We start from the raw sequence: 13,583 nt of genomic DNA on the forward strand, positions 1-13,583 counted from the left end.
CTCGACTGGTGTAACTATCACAGTGGAGCACACCAACCCTACCGATGGTGCACCTGGTCATTCCATGTCCAAAATTTGGCTGACTTTCTTTCATTGATTAAAAAATGTTTTTTCTATTCATTCCTGTATGTTTTATGACGTTTTTATGTCCTCAATGTTTCCTTGAAATTCGATTTCTGCGTTCACTTTTTTACCCCACAATTTCCTTGGATGGATAATTCAAATAAAGCCCATTTTCATTCAGTATGATAGTACATATTTCATGGGAGGTTATTTTACGTGTTATACATCAACATTTCATTATGCTCAAAAGATTCCTGTAATTCTGTAACTGTTTAATCGGTATCAACTATTACAATTCCTTTTAATCATAATAATAAAACTCGTAAAAACAGGACGTAAATTGAATGCGATAAATGATAAACAGTAACGTACGTATATAATAAAACTCTCAATATACACAATCGTCAATGATGCACAAACAATTTAATCGACTTTATACAGGTATATTGTACCTGGATTTCTGTAGTTACCTTGGGTATTGATCGATTTCATCACATTGGATATAGGTTGTAATAATACGGAATTCGTAAGTATGTTTATGTTTCATTTTAAAAACAAAAAGTGGTCAATCTATTTCTGTAATTTACCTTGTATATGAAGATGTTTATGAAAGTGTAACTACACAATACAGTTCACACAACTAACTGTCACGGTTCCATCGCTCTGATTGTTATTCGACTTCATTTTAAATTCCATTCTGGTAAATGGTGTTAAGGTTTAGGTGTTTGTCAGATATTTATTATATTACGCAGCTTTAAAATAAACATCAAATTTTATTCCTTTGTGTCAATCCACAATCTATGGGCGGTTGCTCACACACTTGATGTAGTAGTGTAAAAAAATGAGCTGAATAAACTCTATTATAAAGTTGAAATAAAAGTCATTTTAATACATATTGTTCATACCGCATAAATTTTAACTGAGCCTTTACTTCTTCTTTTTCTACGATAAAAAGAGCTTATCATAAAATTGGATCGCTTAAACCGTCATATTATTATTAAAGGGAGAAGCAAATTACAACTTTATATAAGATCACATTTGCATAAAAAGACCTTAAAAATATTTAGAAAAGGGAAATAATTTTTATTGCATCGTTATATAAGGTCCAATTATACAAATATTGTTCTGTAAAGTTTATATTTTTGCCTACTCCGTTATATTTCTATCCCATACGTTATAATAGCGCACCACTGATGTCTGTTTATTCGTCCGTTTACCAGTCCGTTCAAATAGCGATTGGATTAATGTATATTTTTACCTGGAATTATTTATCGACCAGAATCAAATAGAATACCGCAAACGCAAGATTGTATCATACATGTAGTTATGCACGTACGGAAAACGGCACATGGGGCATAGATCATGGAATAAACATGGTTCTTGTGACAAGGAAAACAGCTTAACGTAGACTGATTTTAAGTACTATACTATAATTACACCACGTTAAACTTAGGGAGAGGTTTCATAATACGATTGCATTGGTTTGATATACCGTAAAATCTGTCTAAACCGCATCCTTTATAATCCTTCTAAACCAGACAATGTTTAATTTATTTCAACTGATATGTAAAATATATTTAGAGGTGGCGGTCTGAATACTTGTTTTAACGAAACCATTTTTCAGTTCACAAGGGGCTCACTTTAGACATGTTTCCTTGTAAAACTTATAAACGTCTGGACATTCATACATGCATGCTGCTTGAATTTTAGAAAAAAGATACATTTAAAATGGCAACAACTATCAACTACGAGACATTACCTCCTTCAGGACCAAACACAGAGGCTAATACAGTTACAACACAAGGAGCACATCAGCAGTTAACTCAACCACTTCCTGTTAGTGTAGCATTGCAGGGTGGAATTCAACAGCCAGTAACGCTAGCTCCAGTTTTCACTCAGGGAACGCCTGTAAACATGAATACAACCCCAGTAATGACACAGGAGCCAAACCAAAATATAAATACAACCCCGATACTGGTAAATAATTTACAAGGAAGTAACCCACAAGAAACAGAGAGAACAACACATGAACAAGTGTTCCCCGTCAGAACATTTAAAATCTTTGGAGGCGTGCAGATAGGACTAGGTGTTTTATTGGCTATCATGAGTCTTATTGGCACCATTCTTGATGGAATTAATATGAATAAAACAAAGAATTGTTTTTATTGGGACATGTACTATTCCTCTTACGAACATCAGTATCACCTTTGCGCTTACAGTAACAATTATGACATCTTGTTTGCATTTGATATTACATGTCTGATTTTGTCTGGATGGGTAAGTTTACAATGTACAATTGTTAATGCATGCACATGCACAATATTCTGCATTTGATTTTTAAAATGTACTGAAAATAGCATGCAAAATAAATGTATCATATATCATATTAAACCGAGACTTCTATATCATTCCACCCGAGGGATTATATAGGTCAAGCACTAGTACGCATGTTAAGTAGAACTTCATATATTTTTAACTATTCTACAAGTATTTTCCGAGTACGGATGAGACATAGGGTAACTAATATAAGAATTAATCAATCACATTTAATGTATTTTTTAAGATCCCTACCAGCCTAATAGTATACTAATTTTTTTCAGAGGTGTAGTAGAATACACACACTCTTTTTGCCATAAGCACCTTAATTTATAAGTTGATTGTTTAATGTAATTGTAACGGATATCTGATTGGTAATTTGCAGTTGCGATATTACACGATCAATAATTGGGAATGCCGTCACAAACTTTAATGATTGGATTATTTATACCAGTATATAAACATTACACTACAATAATCAATTCATTAATAGGACATAAACGGTTGTTATTTAAAATACATTTTTATCGGAAACTACAATTTTACTGCCTTAAACTATGTATATCGACCACCTACTATTTATTCAAGGATAAAGACTAGACAAGGAAAATACACGCACATCAAAACCATAAAAAATGAATAAATAAATACAATAATAAAGAACATGATGAAACCAAATCAACACACATATGAAGTTAACGAAAGTTGTAACATTTCAGTTTATATTGACTGGATTTCTTCCTATGTGTATGTCGCGAAAACGACAAAGTAGTTGGAGAGTCCTGGTGAGTTATCCATTTACCTCGTTTACTGTTTTCTCTTCTTGTTTTAAATGTAAGTTTTAACTTACAATTTTCCATTTTTTAATATCGTTGCCAAAGTCCATTGCTTGTTTTGGTATTTAATAGATCTAGAATTATCACAGAAAAAAGAAAACATATTTTACAAGTTACAAAGTACACATAATACAAAAAATACTTATTTGTCAGCGGGAAAATCAAAACAACTTTTGAAGATATCTGACTACAATAAAAATTTCCTCTAACATGTCTTTGAGATTTGTTTATGAGGAACAGGTTCATATATATAAATCATGGATTTTTTTATGAGTTATTGGTGATATGTCAACCAGCTGGAATACAAGACACACCTGCGCTAAAAGTTCTAGCAATAAACTTTAAAATACGGACTAAAGAATGAATGGAAAATGACATATATTATTGTAAAGCGTGATAACCTGTGTCTTGCTACAGAAATTTTGTCATTTCAGAAAATAGCATTTATGGTATGCAGCATTGTTGGAGCCTCTGTTTTCGTACCGATTGTGTTTAGTCTTGGTGTGGTCGGATCAGTTATGGTAAGACTTCAATAATAGTCCAGTTACTGGACTGTACATATTTCACGCAAAAGAAAGTAATTATCCAATCCGAATGATTGCTTAACAAAAATAGTACAATGTAAGATTGTACTGAACAGTCAATGTTTTGTTTGAAGCTTCACGTGTTTCACTTAGTTATACATTGCGATTTCTTGAATTTCTAAATATTGTGTTCAAGCAATCAAACAAAATCCGTAGTTTACGTAGTACATATGCCATTGTCTTTGAATTAAGTTCACGTTTTATCCTTTTCTACATAGGGCGGCTTACAAGTTTGTTTGTTGTGGGATTTATATTCCTCTACTTCAATGGACTAACAAAGCATTCAAGCAAAAGAAGGAGAAAGAACTATGACTTTTCCAGTTACTAAATACTGTTCTTTATCATAGCTTCTCCATTGTTTTTCCGTCACATCTAAAACATTCACACGCGTACTCACTTCAATACTGACGTCGGAATGATTGGCAACTGACAATGATATGATAACTTCACCTTCTGATTTGAGCTAATGGTGGTCAGCGGTCCTTTTCACAAAAAATCGTAAGTGTAAAATTAGTCGTAAGTTATGACATCATAGTAAATAAAAGTATTGTGACGTCATAACTTACGACTAATTTTACTCTTACGATTTGTTGTGAAAAGGGCCACTGAATGCTATCTAAGTTGAGGAAACAAAATTAAAGGTTTTTATTTCATATTTGAAGAATCCTTTTTATCCCTTACTCACATCGACGAAACTTTCACATAAAATAAAGTTAAATGGTTATTCTTTTGTCACAATTTTGCAGAGAGATTTTACCCACAACGCAAGAAAAACAACGGTAGTGTCAGCTTCTACTGCAGTGTTGGCGTTCTTGGAAGTAATACTGGCCATAGTTTCGGCATCGTATTGTTGTTGTTGCACTAAGTGGGATACAGCTGTTCCTGCTCATCAGGTATGATTTAAAGTGACATGAACTATATGAAAATACATTTATTAGTTTTCGATTTGTGAAATTCGTTCATACAATCAAGTTCTACTTCGATTCAGATTGACAAATCTCTTAGTTTTTATGTATCAAAAGTAAAATGCGAATAATTCAACAGTTCTTTTTAACAAAATTTGCAAAATTTGATTGCCATCAATAGGATGAATAGTACATTTCCTTTTAAACTAAAAGACCAAAATACAGAAGAGAAGTTTATAGTTACCAATCTTTATACCTATTCTTTTTATAACAAACATGAATTTAGACCATTGTTCTTAAATCAACAAATGAAACACATTTAACAGTTATGTTTGTTTGTTGGGGTTTTACGTCCGGCTAGGTTTCTGAGCACTATTTAGTCGCCTTATACGACAAGCTTAGCGCTGCTGCAGGCCTATTCTTTTAACACCCGGACCTGCACGGGGACATTTAACAGTTATGAGCAAAATTGATTTTTAATGGATGGCAAAAAATGCATTTCAATTTTGTTTTTTTTTCAATTAAGAGTCTACATACATATTACAGGGTTTTGTTTATGTTGGTGGAAATAACCCTCACCTTATAATGATTCCTCAGTCACAGAGTTCAGGACCTCATTTGCAGACAGTTGTCATGGCTGACAGACAGCAGCAGTATTCAGTTATACAACAGCAACCACAAAACCCATCTAACGTAAACATGCCTCAAGCTGGTACAAATAATGCTACTATGAACCCCCCACCGTATAAAGAATAGAATCGACCATTCCTTTCTACTCATGTATACATAAGCATATATACAGCCATAACTTTAAAAAATTTAATTTGAAATTCCAGTAGGGAGCATCAAATCGTTATTCAATTGTGTTCAATGTACTGTAAACATAAAACAATGACGTCGTCTTGATTTTCGCTCTTTTCGCGGTAGACATAAATTCACAAAAAATTGCACCAGTGAAATTGATTTTAATATGATATGACGCTAATTGTTTTCTAAAAGCGCGAATCAATACACGCGTATGTTCACCAGACAGATTTCGCGAAAATTAGCATCCGCAATATCACGAATCTCTTTAACATTTATCCTGAAATGATATACACAAAACAACATTGTGGCTTTTTAATGCCATGAGTAAGAATTAATCCATTCTTCCATGTACATTAAATCATTTACTCTCGCACTGAAGAAAAAAAATAAGAAAGATCCGTGATGCTCTTATGAATTATGCAGCTAATGCTAATCTTGTCTTGTATACAAGTACATATAAAGTACTCTAAAAATTAAATCATAGCATATGGATAGTAAACATATAACTGGCAATGTTTATCGTCTGTTGTATTTCTTACATTAATACTACACGGGAGTGAATTAATATGTAATAACACTGTCAACAGATACATCTTGTGATATGCCAACCTATCGAATCGCCTCATCAACTGACTCAAGTGCTAGATTTTAACTGGACCGTAACATTAATCATGATTATCCATTGTCATCTGATAAAATAATTCTCATTTATTTAATACTTTTGGATAATATTTAAAACATATTTCAGATAACGAGCAACATTTTCTTTTATAAATCGCAAATTTTCAACAAAAGGAACAAATACTAAAATAGCATTTAGTTTTAGATAGTAAAATCATCAAGATTAATATAACGGCTCACCCTAGCAGACTCAGTTGATATTAAACGTGATGAAATATGATAAAAACAAAATGTCATTTATTCCTATAATAATGCTGTATCCTTGCCTAAACTAACTGAACTGATGATTAAAACTTTATTCCAGTTAGTTTTTTTACTTTATAATTATATATATGACTATTCCATAAGTAATCGAATGCTACACAGTGATGACATTGGTACATGTAAAATAAACATATTCCAAAACAAAACAGGAATAAAACAGGAAATGTAAGAAAATAAAGTAAAAACAGGAGACGATAGAAAAAAACCAAACAAAACTGGAATAAAAGCAGGAAACGATAGGAAAAAAACAAACAAAACTGGAATAAAAACAGGAAACGCTAGAAAACGAAGAAAACAGAATAAAACCGGAAAATTGGACTTCAAATGGTCTATACACCTATATAGATGGAACTGAAAAATTGGACTACAAATGGTAATGTGTACCTGTATAGCTAAAACAGGAAAATTGGAATACAATAGGGAATGTGCACCTGTAAAGACAATGTCTATTAACCCTTTTATTAAATAAATTCTGCTAGTTGATGATGCCATGACGTTTTGAATTCCATGAAAGAAACAATAATTTGGTACAAGGATTAAGAGGTACTTGTTGAACCCAACAAAAAGACCCGAGAAGAAAACACCTTTAAAGTGATACAAAGTTCCTACAATGATTGACCTAATGTCAAATTTTCTTCTCATTAAAATGTTTCGCTTGAAAAGTTAAGTATATTTGAAAATAAATCAAATAAAAAAAAAAAAAACAAAAAAAAAACGTGTACTCTATTGTTTTCCTTGTATCCTGATTTTGTATGTAATTGCATTGCAATGTTTCCTACAGTATGTATGTAGATACACTTAATAAGTTTCCGATGTGTACATTTTTTGCCATATAAATCGATATTTGATGTGTTTCTGATGTGTACATTTTTTTGCCAAATTAAACGATATTTGATGTTTCTGATTTATCCTATTTCGATGATTTGATATTTTGTTGCCGAAATTTAATATCCTACATAAATTTAAAACAATGACAAAAATGTCAAATTCAGAATTCAGTGTGCTTTTAAGACCGACCCTGTCTAAAATCAATTTTCGTTAGTGGCGAGATTATAACTGGACAATTGGACACATTTCGATTTCCGTAATAAAATCATTTTCTGGCGTTTAAGATGATGCCTTCCACATATTATTATTTACACAAATGGTTGATTTGAATAATGGTTTTAAGAAAATTTTGTTTTATTTTCTATCTAACTGATCAAATTTTAAAATGCAATTCAGATTTTTAGTACGCATGTTATGACTTTTAGTTGAACAAACATTTCTTGTTGATAACATTTAATGATCCTTGTTTATTTGTGGTGCTTTTAAAGCATTGAGTGCTGTATGAAATATCCATTTATCTTGATAATCTAAACTTCATAGTGATCTTTCGAACAAAAGTTTCATTAAAACTAATTGTTGTGTCTAATGGAATCAATAGACACCAAACCTGATTCCATAACTTTTTGTTGTTAATTTTGAACGCCGCATATATGAAATCATAAAACCATTGTATGCACATATGTAACAGATATCAAGGTTGTTGGGATGGGTGTTGCAATGATAATATTATTTTTTACTTTGCATTGTCAATGCACTAATAGTATTGATTATGACATCATGATACAGCTTCATGACTCGTTGTTATCAAACTATTCAAAACATATTCAGCCAAAGAAAAACGTATCGGAATTAATTGTAGTAAAGATTCAATTTTATATACAATTGTTGATAGATTATGATGAAACAAATGGACTTATCACATTATATGGGACTTTTATGCAGAGCTGGAAAGACGACTTTATTCAATGGGACGTGAACGAATTTCAAGGAATTACAAATGTTACACTACCATTAAAATCGGTCTGGATACCGAAGTTGTTATTAAAAAACAGTGCATTTAAACGTACCTTATTTTCATTTGATAATGATTTAGACTATGAAACGTCATTTGTATCCTATAACAATCAAGTTGTGAAACCAGTGGCGCCATCTCATTCTCATGTGGAGCGGATATGACGTATTATCCAGCTGATACACAAAACTGTCATTTAGAGTTATATCCGGAAAGAAATCGTATAGAACTAGCTGCTATGTTCAGTGTAAAAAACACGTTTACTCATGCCGTTGTTTGGATGGAGCTTTGTTCGGAATGGATTATACAAAATGTTAGTTCGAAAACGTTCAATAAGGAAGATTTTAGTACTCTCGAAATATGTATTAGAATGAGAAGAAAACCAGTGTTTCTGTTTTTAACACTAATCATGCCACTTTTTCTGGTTAGTTTTGTTAATATTTTTGCTTTCATTTTGCCAGTTGAATCTGGAGAAAGAACCTCATTTTCTGTCACTCTATTCTTAACATTTGTTTTTGTAATGGCTATGGCGGCTGATTCTCTTCCATCTACAACACAATTAGGCTTTTTAATGGTTTTTATTATAATAAAACTCCTGACTAGTTCTTGGACGACGGTTATGATCATTGTTTCAACCTCATTTTACTTTAACAAGGGAAAACCTTCGGATAAAGCGTCGGACATATCCAGTGAACACAGAAACGTAAAAGATGAAATGAGTACGAATTTGGCTTGTAAACAAGAACTGGATATGGCAAAATCAAAATATTGCTGCAAACTAAGTGATGATCTGCTAGACAGCAGTAATGCCAAATCAAATTCTAAACGGCTCGACAATATATGTATGTCTGTTTTAGCGATTGAATTGACAATTGAAGTGATAGTGTATTTGGTATGGCTGGTTTAGAGGACTACCTAAGGGATACCAACTGCTAAATTGACCAACTTTTCCGATACGGCAAATAGTTTAGATAATATCGTCAATTATTTATACTACTAAAGGAACAGACCGATTTCTTTGAGCCGCAATTCTTCTGAAACCATACATGGTCGAATATATTTGTGATATGAGGTATAAATGTAATGTTGTGTACTTCCTAAACTTGTCTTTGCAACAACCTTTTTTCTACGGAAAACACGAACCTTTTGGGAATAAATTCATATTCGGAAACCGTCATTGGTCCGTGTGTTATAATACGCTTTCGCACATTCTCAGTTGATGTACTGTCCGGGTCATGTGTTACACAAGTATTGAACGTTCATTATTTTGTTGAATTAAACGACATTCACAATTTTTCTGAGGTGCAAAACCGTCCAGACATGGAAATGCATAAAACGTGTCGACATAAACCTTCCCCCTTCTATGTGTAAACATCTGCGCCCAAAGTCTAGACCCTCCTTTTTATGTGTAAACTGGGTGGAGCAGAACTTTCTGAAATTTAAAGGGTGTTCAACCCAGCTCTCCTCCCCCCACCCAACCAAACACAAAAAAGCCTGGATCATCAATCACAAACAAACTGGAAATGACATTATCACACATTTAGATTGACTAAAAATGTATTTCAAAGTCTGAAAAGCTTATATTTCTTTTATTACATTGTATAATAACAATTTCTGTTCGAGCAAAATGCACAGTTTGGATAAAGTATGAATGGAACTTAAACTTTATATTATGCATAAAAATTCAGTTGAGTCTGTCTGTTCGTTCGTCTCCCTGCGTTTTCCATTTGATAAACAAAACTTTGTACAGTTATTAATCACAAAACTTCGATTCTGAGCTAGATAAAACAAAATTTTCAAGTTAGCAAAAGACCACTTTGATAATCTACTTGAAAGCATTATTTGGTGTAATTCTTTGATAACTAACAGGAAATTTCGCAGAAAAATAGGACAAAATGCTAGAAAGTCCCCTTTCGATGTTTCTCGCCAATTCAACCATTAAAAAATTACAAGTGTCAGTTTGGTTGTTGACCACATATTTGTTTATACATATCAAAGGGTAGCTACGGAGTGAAATGTGAGTCTGAAAAAACTCACACGATACATTGAAAATAACCGATATCAACGAACAGGGCTTTAATGCCTCTTCTGCGTTTTGATGTTGTATGAGGATCTTCAAAAACAACGTTAACACCCTCAAACCAGACCAGGAACTCTCTTGCTGCCCATTGGCCATGGAGTGAAAACTTGGGCGAAACCTCAGGATAACCAGCTAATAGTTCCATGGTTACAGGTAGAGACTACTAATCTTGAATTAATCGATCTCTGCAAACATACGTTATTGACGTAACGCATGTCTGGAGCAGTCAGATTGTTTATTGCAGGTGTATTTTAATGTACATTGTAGTTTTTTTTCTCTTTAAAGTCTTTTCTTTGCGTTTGTTGATGTCGTCATCGTCGGCATAATACATTAGTTCCTTCTATACCCCTGGATCATATTAAATCTGGGAACCACTAAAGCAATTTGAAGAAAAACTGTATACCATTGATGTATGGTAGATAATCGTAGATCTTTTTGCTTGGATTTGTCCACACTTTGCTCAACTGGCCGCGATTTCGCGTTCAAATTCTACTTATATTTATGGCGAACTGCTATTCATACATCATGAATTTTTCCGATAATTCAATTTAAAAAAGAAAATAATTTAAAAAAAAATGATTAGCTAATGCACCGATCACAAATTTTCGAAGAACAATAGGTTATGGAATAAAATCTAAACAATATTCAGGACAATTAATTATTCATCAAGAAAATGCAAAATAGTATTACTTGCTAACTTGCAAAAAAACTGATATGCGGACGAGTCTTAGAGCCAGAATTGTCAACTTTCTATTCATCTGTGGCAACATCCGTTCAGCACCTGCGTGTTGAGTGTTCTTATCACAACTCATACGTTATACCAGAGCTTGCCGAAACAACGCGCTAGAATTCTGACAAAACAAGTTTTATGTCGCTACATCACTACATATGTTTTATGGTCGTCATCATGAACTCGTGGGTCGTTTCGGTGTATCCATCTGCACCATGAAAACTGATTTGTTCAAAATGTCATAGGATTCCTTTCCTGTCTAGTCTGTCCCGGACTTGACTTTCTATGAGCAACTCGGCGGGTATTTCTAGAAAAGCAGAGGACGCTTACCCCACCGGTGCACTTGGTCCATGCTCCCAGTTTTTAGATCCTCTTCTAGTATTTTCATATACAAAATCATTTAATAAACATGCATGATAAACGAAACACTTTCCCGTACACAATAATAGTGATAGACCATTAACCTTGTGGAAGTGCCTTTTTAAAATAAGCATGCATGTAAGTAAAGTAGTAGACATGGTATACACATAAAATGTTCCCATAATTCATTTTTCTTTCAATTTATACATAATGTTAAACTAACTGGGTCTATGCGTCCTTTTGGATATTTTAAAAGATAAGGACAAACAACTTTTATTTCTGTTATTTCTTAAGTAAACTGAAATATTGGCGATTTGACCACTCCTATTTCCGTTGGTTATTCTGTTACAAAATATGCAACCAAAAATGGTATTTTAAAATTTAACATGAATTTTGCATTCTTTTTATCTTGTAGATCTGTAATTGGCTTTTTACCCAAACTACAGAGAAAGGGACAATTTTCAGCCATTTGTTCATATGAAAATCTCAATTTCGACTTCCAAAATATAGTCTTCACACAAAATTATCTTTACGTACCATTCATTTTCAAAACAATTAACAAAGTTTGGAAACGGTCCCGTGTTGTTGTTTAAAATGATTAAATAAGGGTAACCAAAAAGTATCGAACACTATGATAATATTATTTTTTACTTTGCATTGTCAATGCACTAATAGTATTGATTATGACATCATGATGCAGCTGCATGACTCGTTGTTATCAAACTATTCAAAACATATTCAGCCAAATAAAAACGGATCGGAATTAATTGTAGTAAAGATTCAATTTTATATACAATTGTTGATAGATTATGATGAAATAAATGGACTTATCACATTATATGGGAATTTTATTGATCCTATCTAAAATCAAGTCAAGTCTTAACTTAATCTGACAATATAGATATAAAACCAACAGAGTAACTTGTACCGTAGTGGTTCAGACCTGGTACAAGCATTTCAAAATAGAGTTACAGTTAGGTTTTACAGCGCGCCAAGCCTCTCTCTTCCAATATGTCGTGAATATGCCGATATTGATTAACGAATAAATAACAAAAAGGAATTAATAAAATCATCCATTTGAACGTTCTTTAATGCATTAAGTTTACCATTACTTATGTGAGTACTTACACAAAGAAACATACTTTCTTTATTATCAATATTTGCTTTACTCGAGGAATGTTCTGCAGGATATATATTTTAAGTCGTATTTTTGTGAGCCCAAATATCGTTCAAATATCTAAATTTGTTATTAAATGTGTCTATCAAATGTTGTTTTGAATGTTCTTTACTTATTTTAGTCATAATAGTGGTTCATAGCAATACAGAAAGAGTTCCACAATAAGTGGTGCACAATTGGTCATCATGGGCATTACATTGACTAGACGATCAACAGTTACATGTTGACAAACAGAAATTCGAGTGTAGTATGCATATCAAAATAAGTCCAATTAACGTATGTTTTATGTTTTTTGTTACTAAAAATAATCTTAAAGAATTCGAATATATATATTCACATTTCGATTTATCAAAATGACCATTTGATAAGGTATGAGAATTGTTGTTTTAAGTTGAAGTGTAGTGGAAATGGATTCAGTCTGACTGGTAAGCTGTGACTTGAACTGAAGTTAAATCCATATTCATTTAGGTGATTTGTTAAGTTCATATGACATGGCTAGACTATTGTTTGTCGTTTATATCATTACAGAGATTAATGCATATTGAATTGAATACTTTCCTAAGGGAATCTTGGTAAACAATAGAATGCGTCATTTCAAACAATTTTTACCAAATGAAGATATTAAACATTTAACCAATAATTTACTTTCCTAGAATTCACAGTACAAGGTTGCTGGGTGTTGAAAACTTTGCTCCTACTTAGAGAGAATAATCAAGGGAACTGAAGTTGTAGCAGTAATCAAAAGAATGTAATCCAGGGACGATGACCAGGCATGGAAAACATGCATACAAAGTAAAAAAAGTAAAAGCTTGGAGCATGGACCAGGTGCACCGGTAGGGTAAGCGTATTCTGCTTTTCTAGAAACATCCGCCGAGTTACTCATAAAAAGTCAAGTCCGGGGTAGACCAAAGAGGAAGGAAAACGACACATTGAATAAATC

At 32.7% G+C, this 13,583-nt stretch overlaps 1 protein-coding gene across 3 annotated transcripts; it reads left to right on the plus strand.

The window, feature by feature from the left end:
- The first annotated feature begins 461 nt into the window (after positions 1-461).
- Positions 462-7,171, plus strand: LOC148616912 (uncharacterized). Of its 3 annotated transcripts, none has more exons than XM_088584081.1 (6): positions 467-589; positions 1,774-2,340; positions 3,099-3,164; positions 3,650-3,736; positions 4,546-4,692; positions 5,251-7,171. In XM_088584081.1, the coding sequence occupies exons 2-6, from the start codon at positions 1,792-1,794 to the stop codon at positions 5,458-5,460; spliced, it is 1,059 nt and encodes a 352-aa protein (XP_088440207.1). In that variant the 5' UTR covers positions 467-589; positions 1,774-1,791; the 3' UTR covers positions 5,461-7,171. The 3 variants fall into 3 exon arrangements, with proteins under 3 accessions (XP_088440209.1, XP_088440207.1, XP_088440208.1); XM_088584082.1 differs by having other exon boundaries at positions 493-593; XM_088584083.1 differs by lacking the exon at positions 3,099-3,164 and having other exon boundaries at positions 462-589.
- The last annotated feature ends 6,412 nt before the right edge of the window (positions 7,172-13,583 follow it).

This window comes from Perna viridis, chromosome 5 (genome assembly GCF_037379345.1).
Source record: "Perna viridis isolate PV_CMFRI_1.1 ecotype Kerala chromosome 5, ASM3737934v1, whole genome shotgun sequence".
Lineage (NCBI taxonomy): Eukaryota > Metazoa > Mollusca > Bivalvia > Mytilida > Mytilidae > Perna > Perna viridis.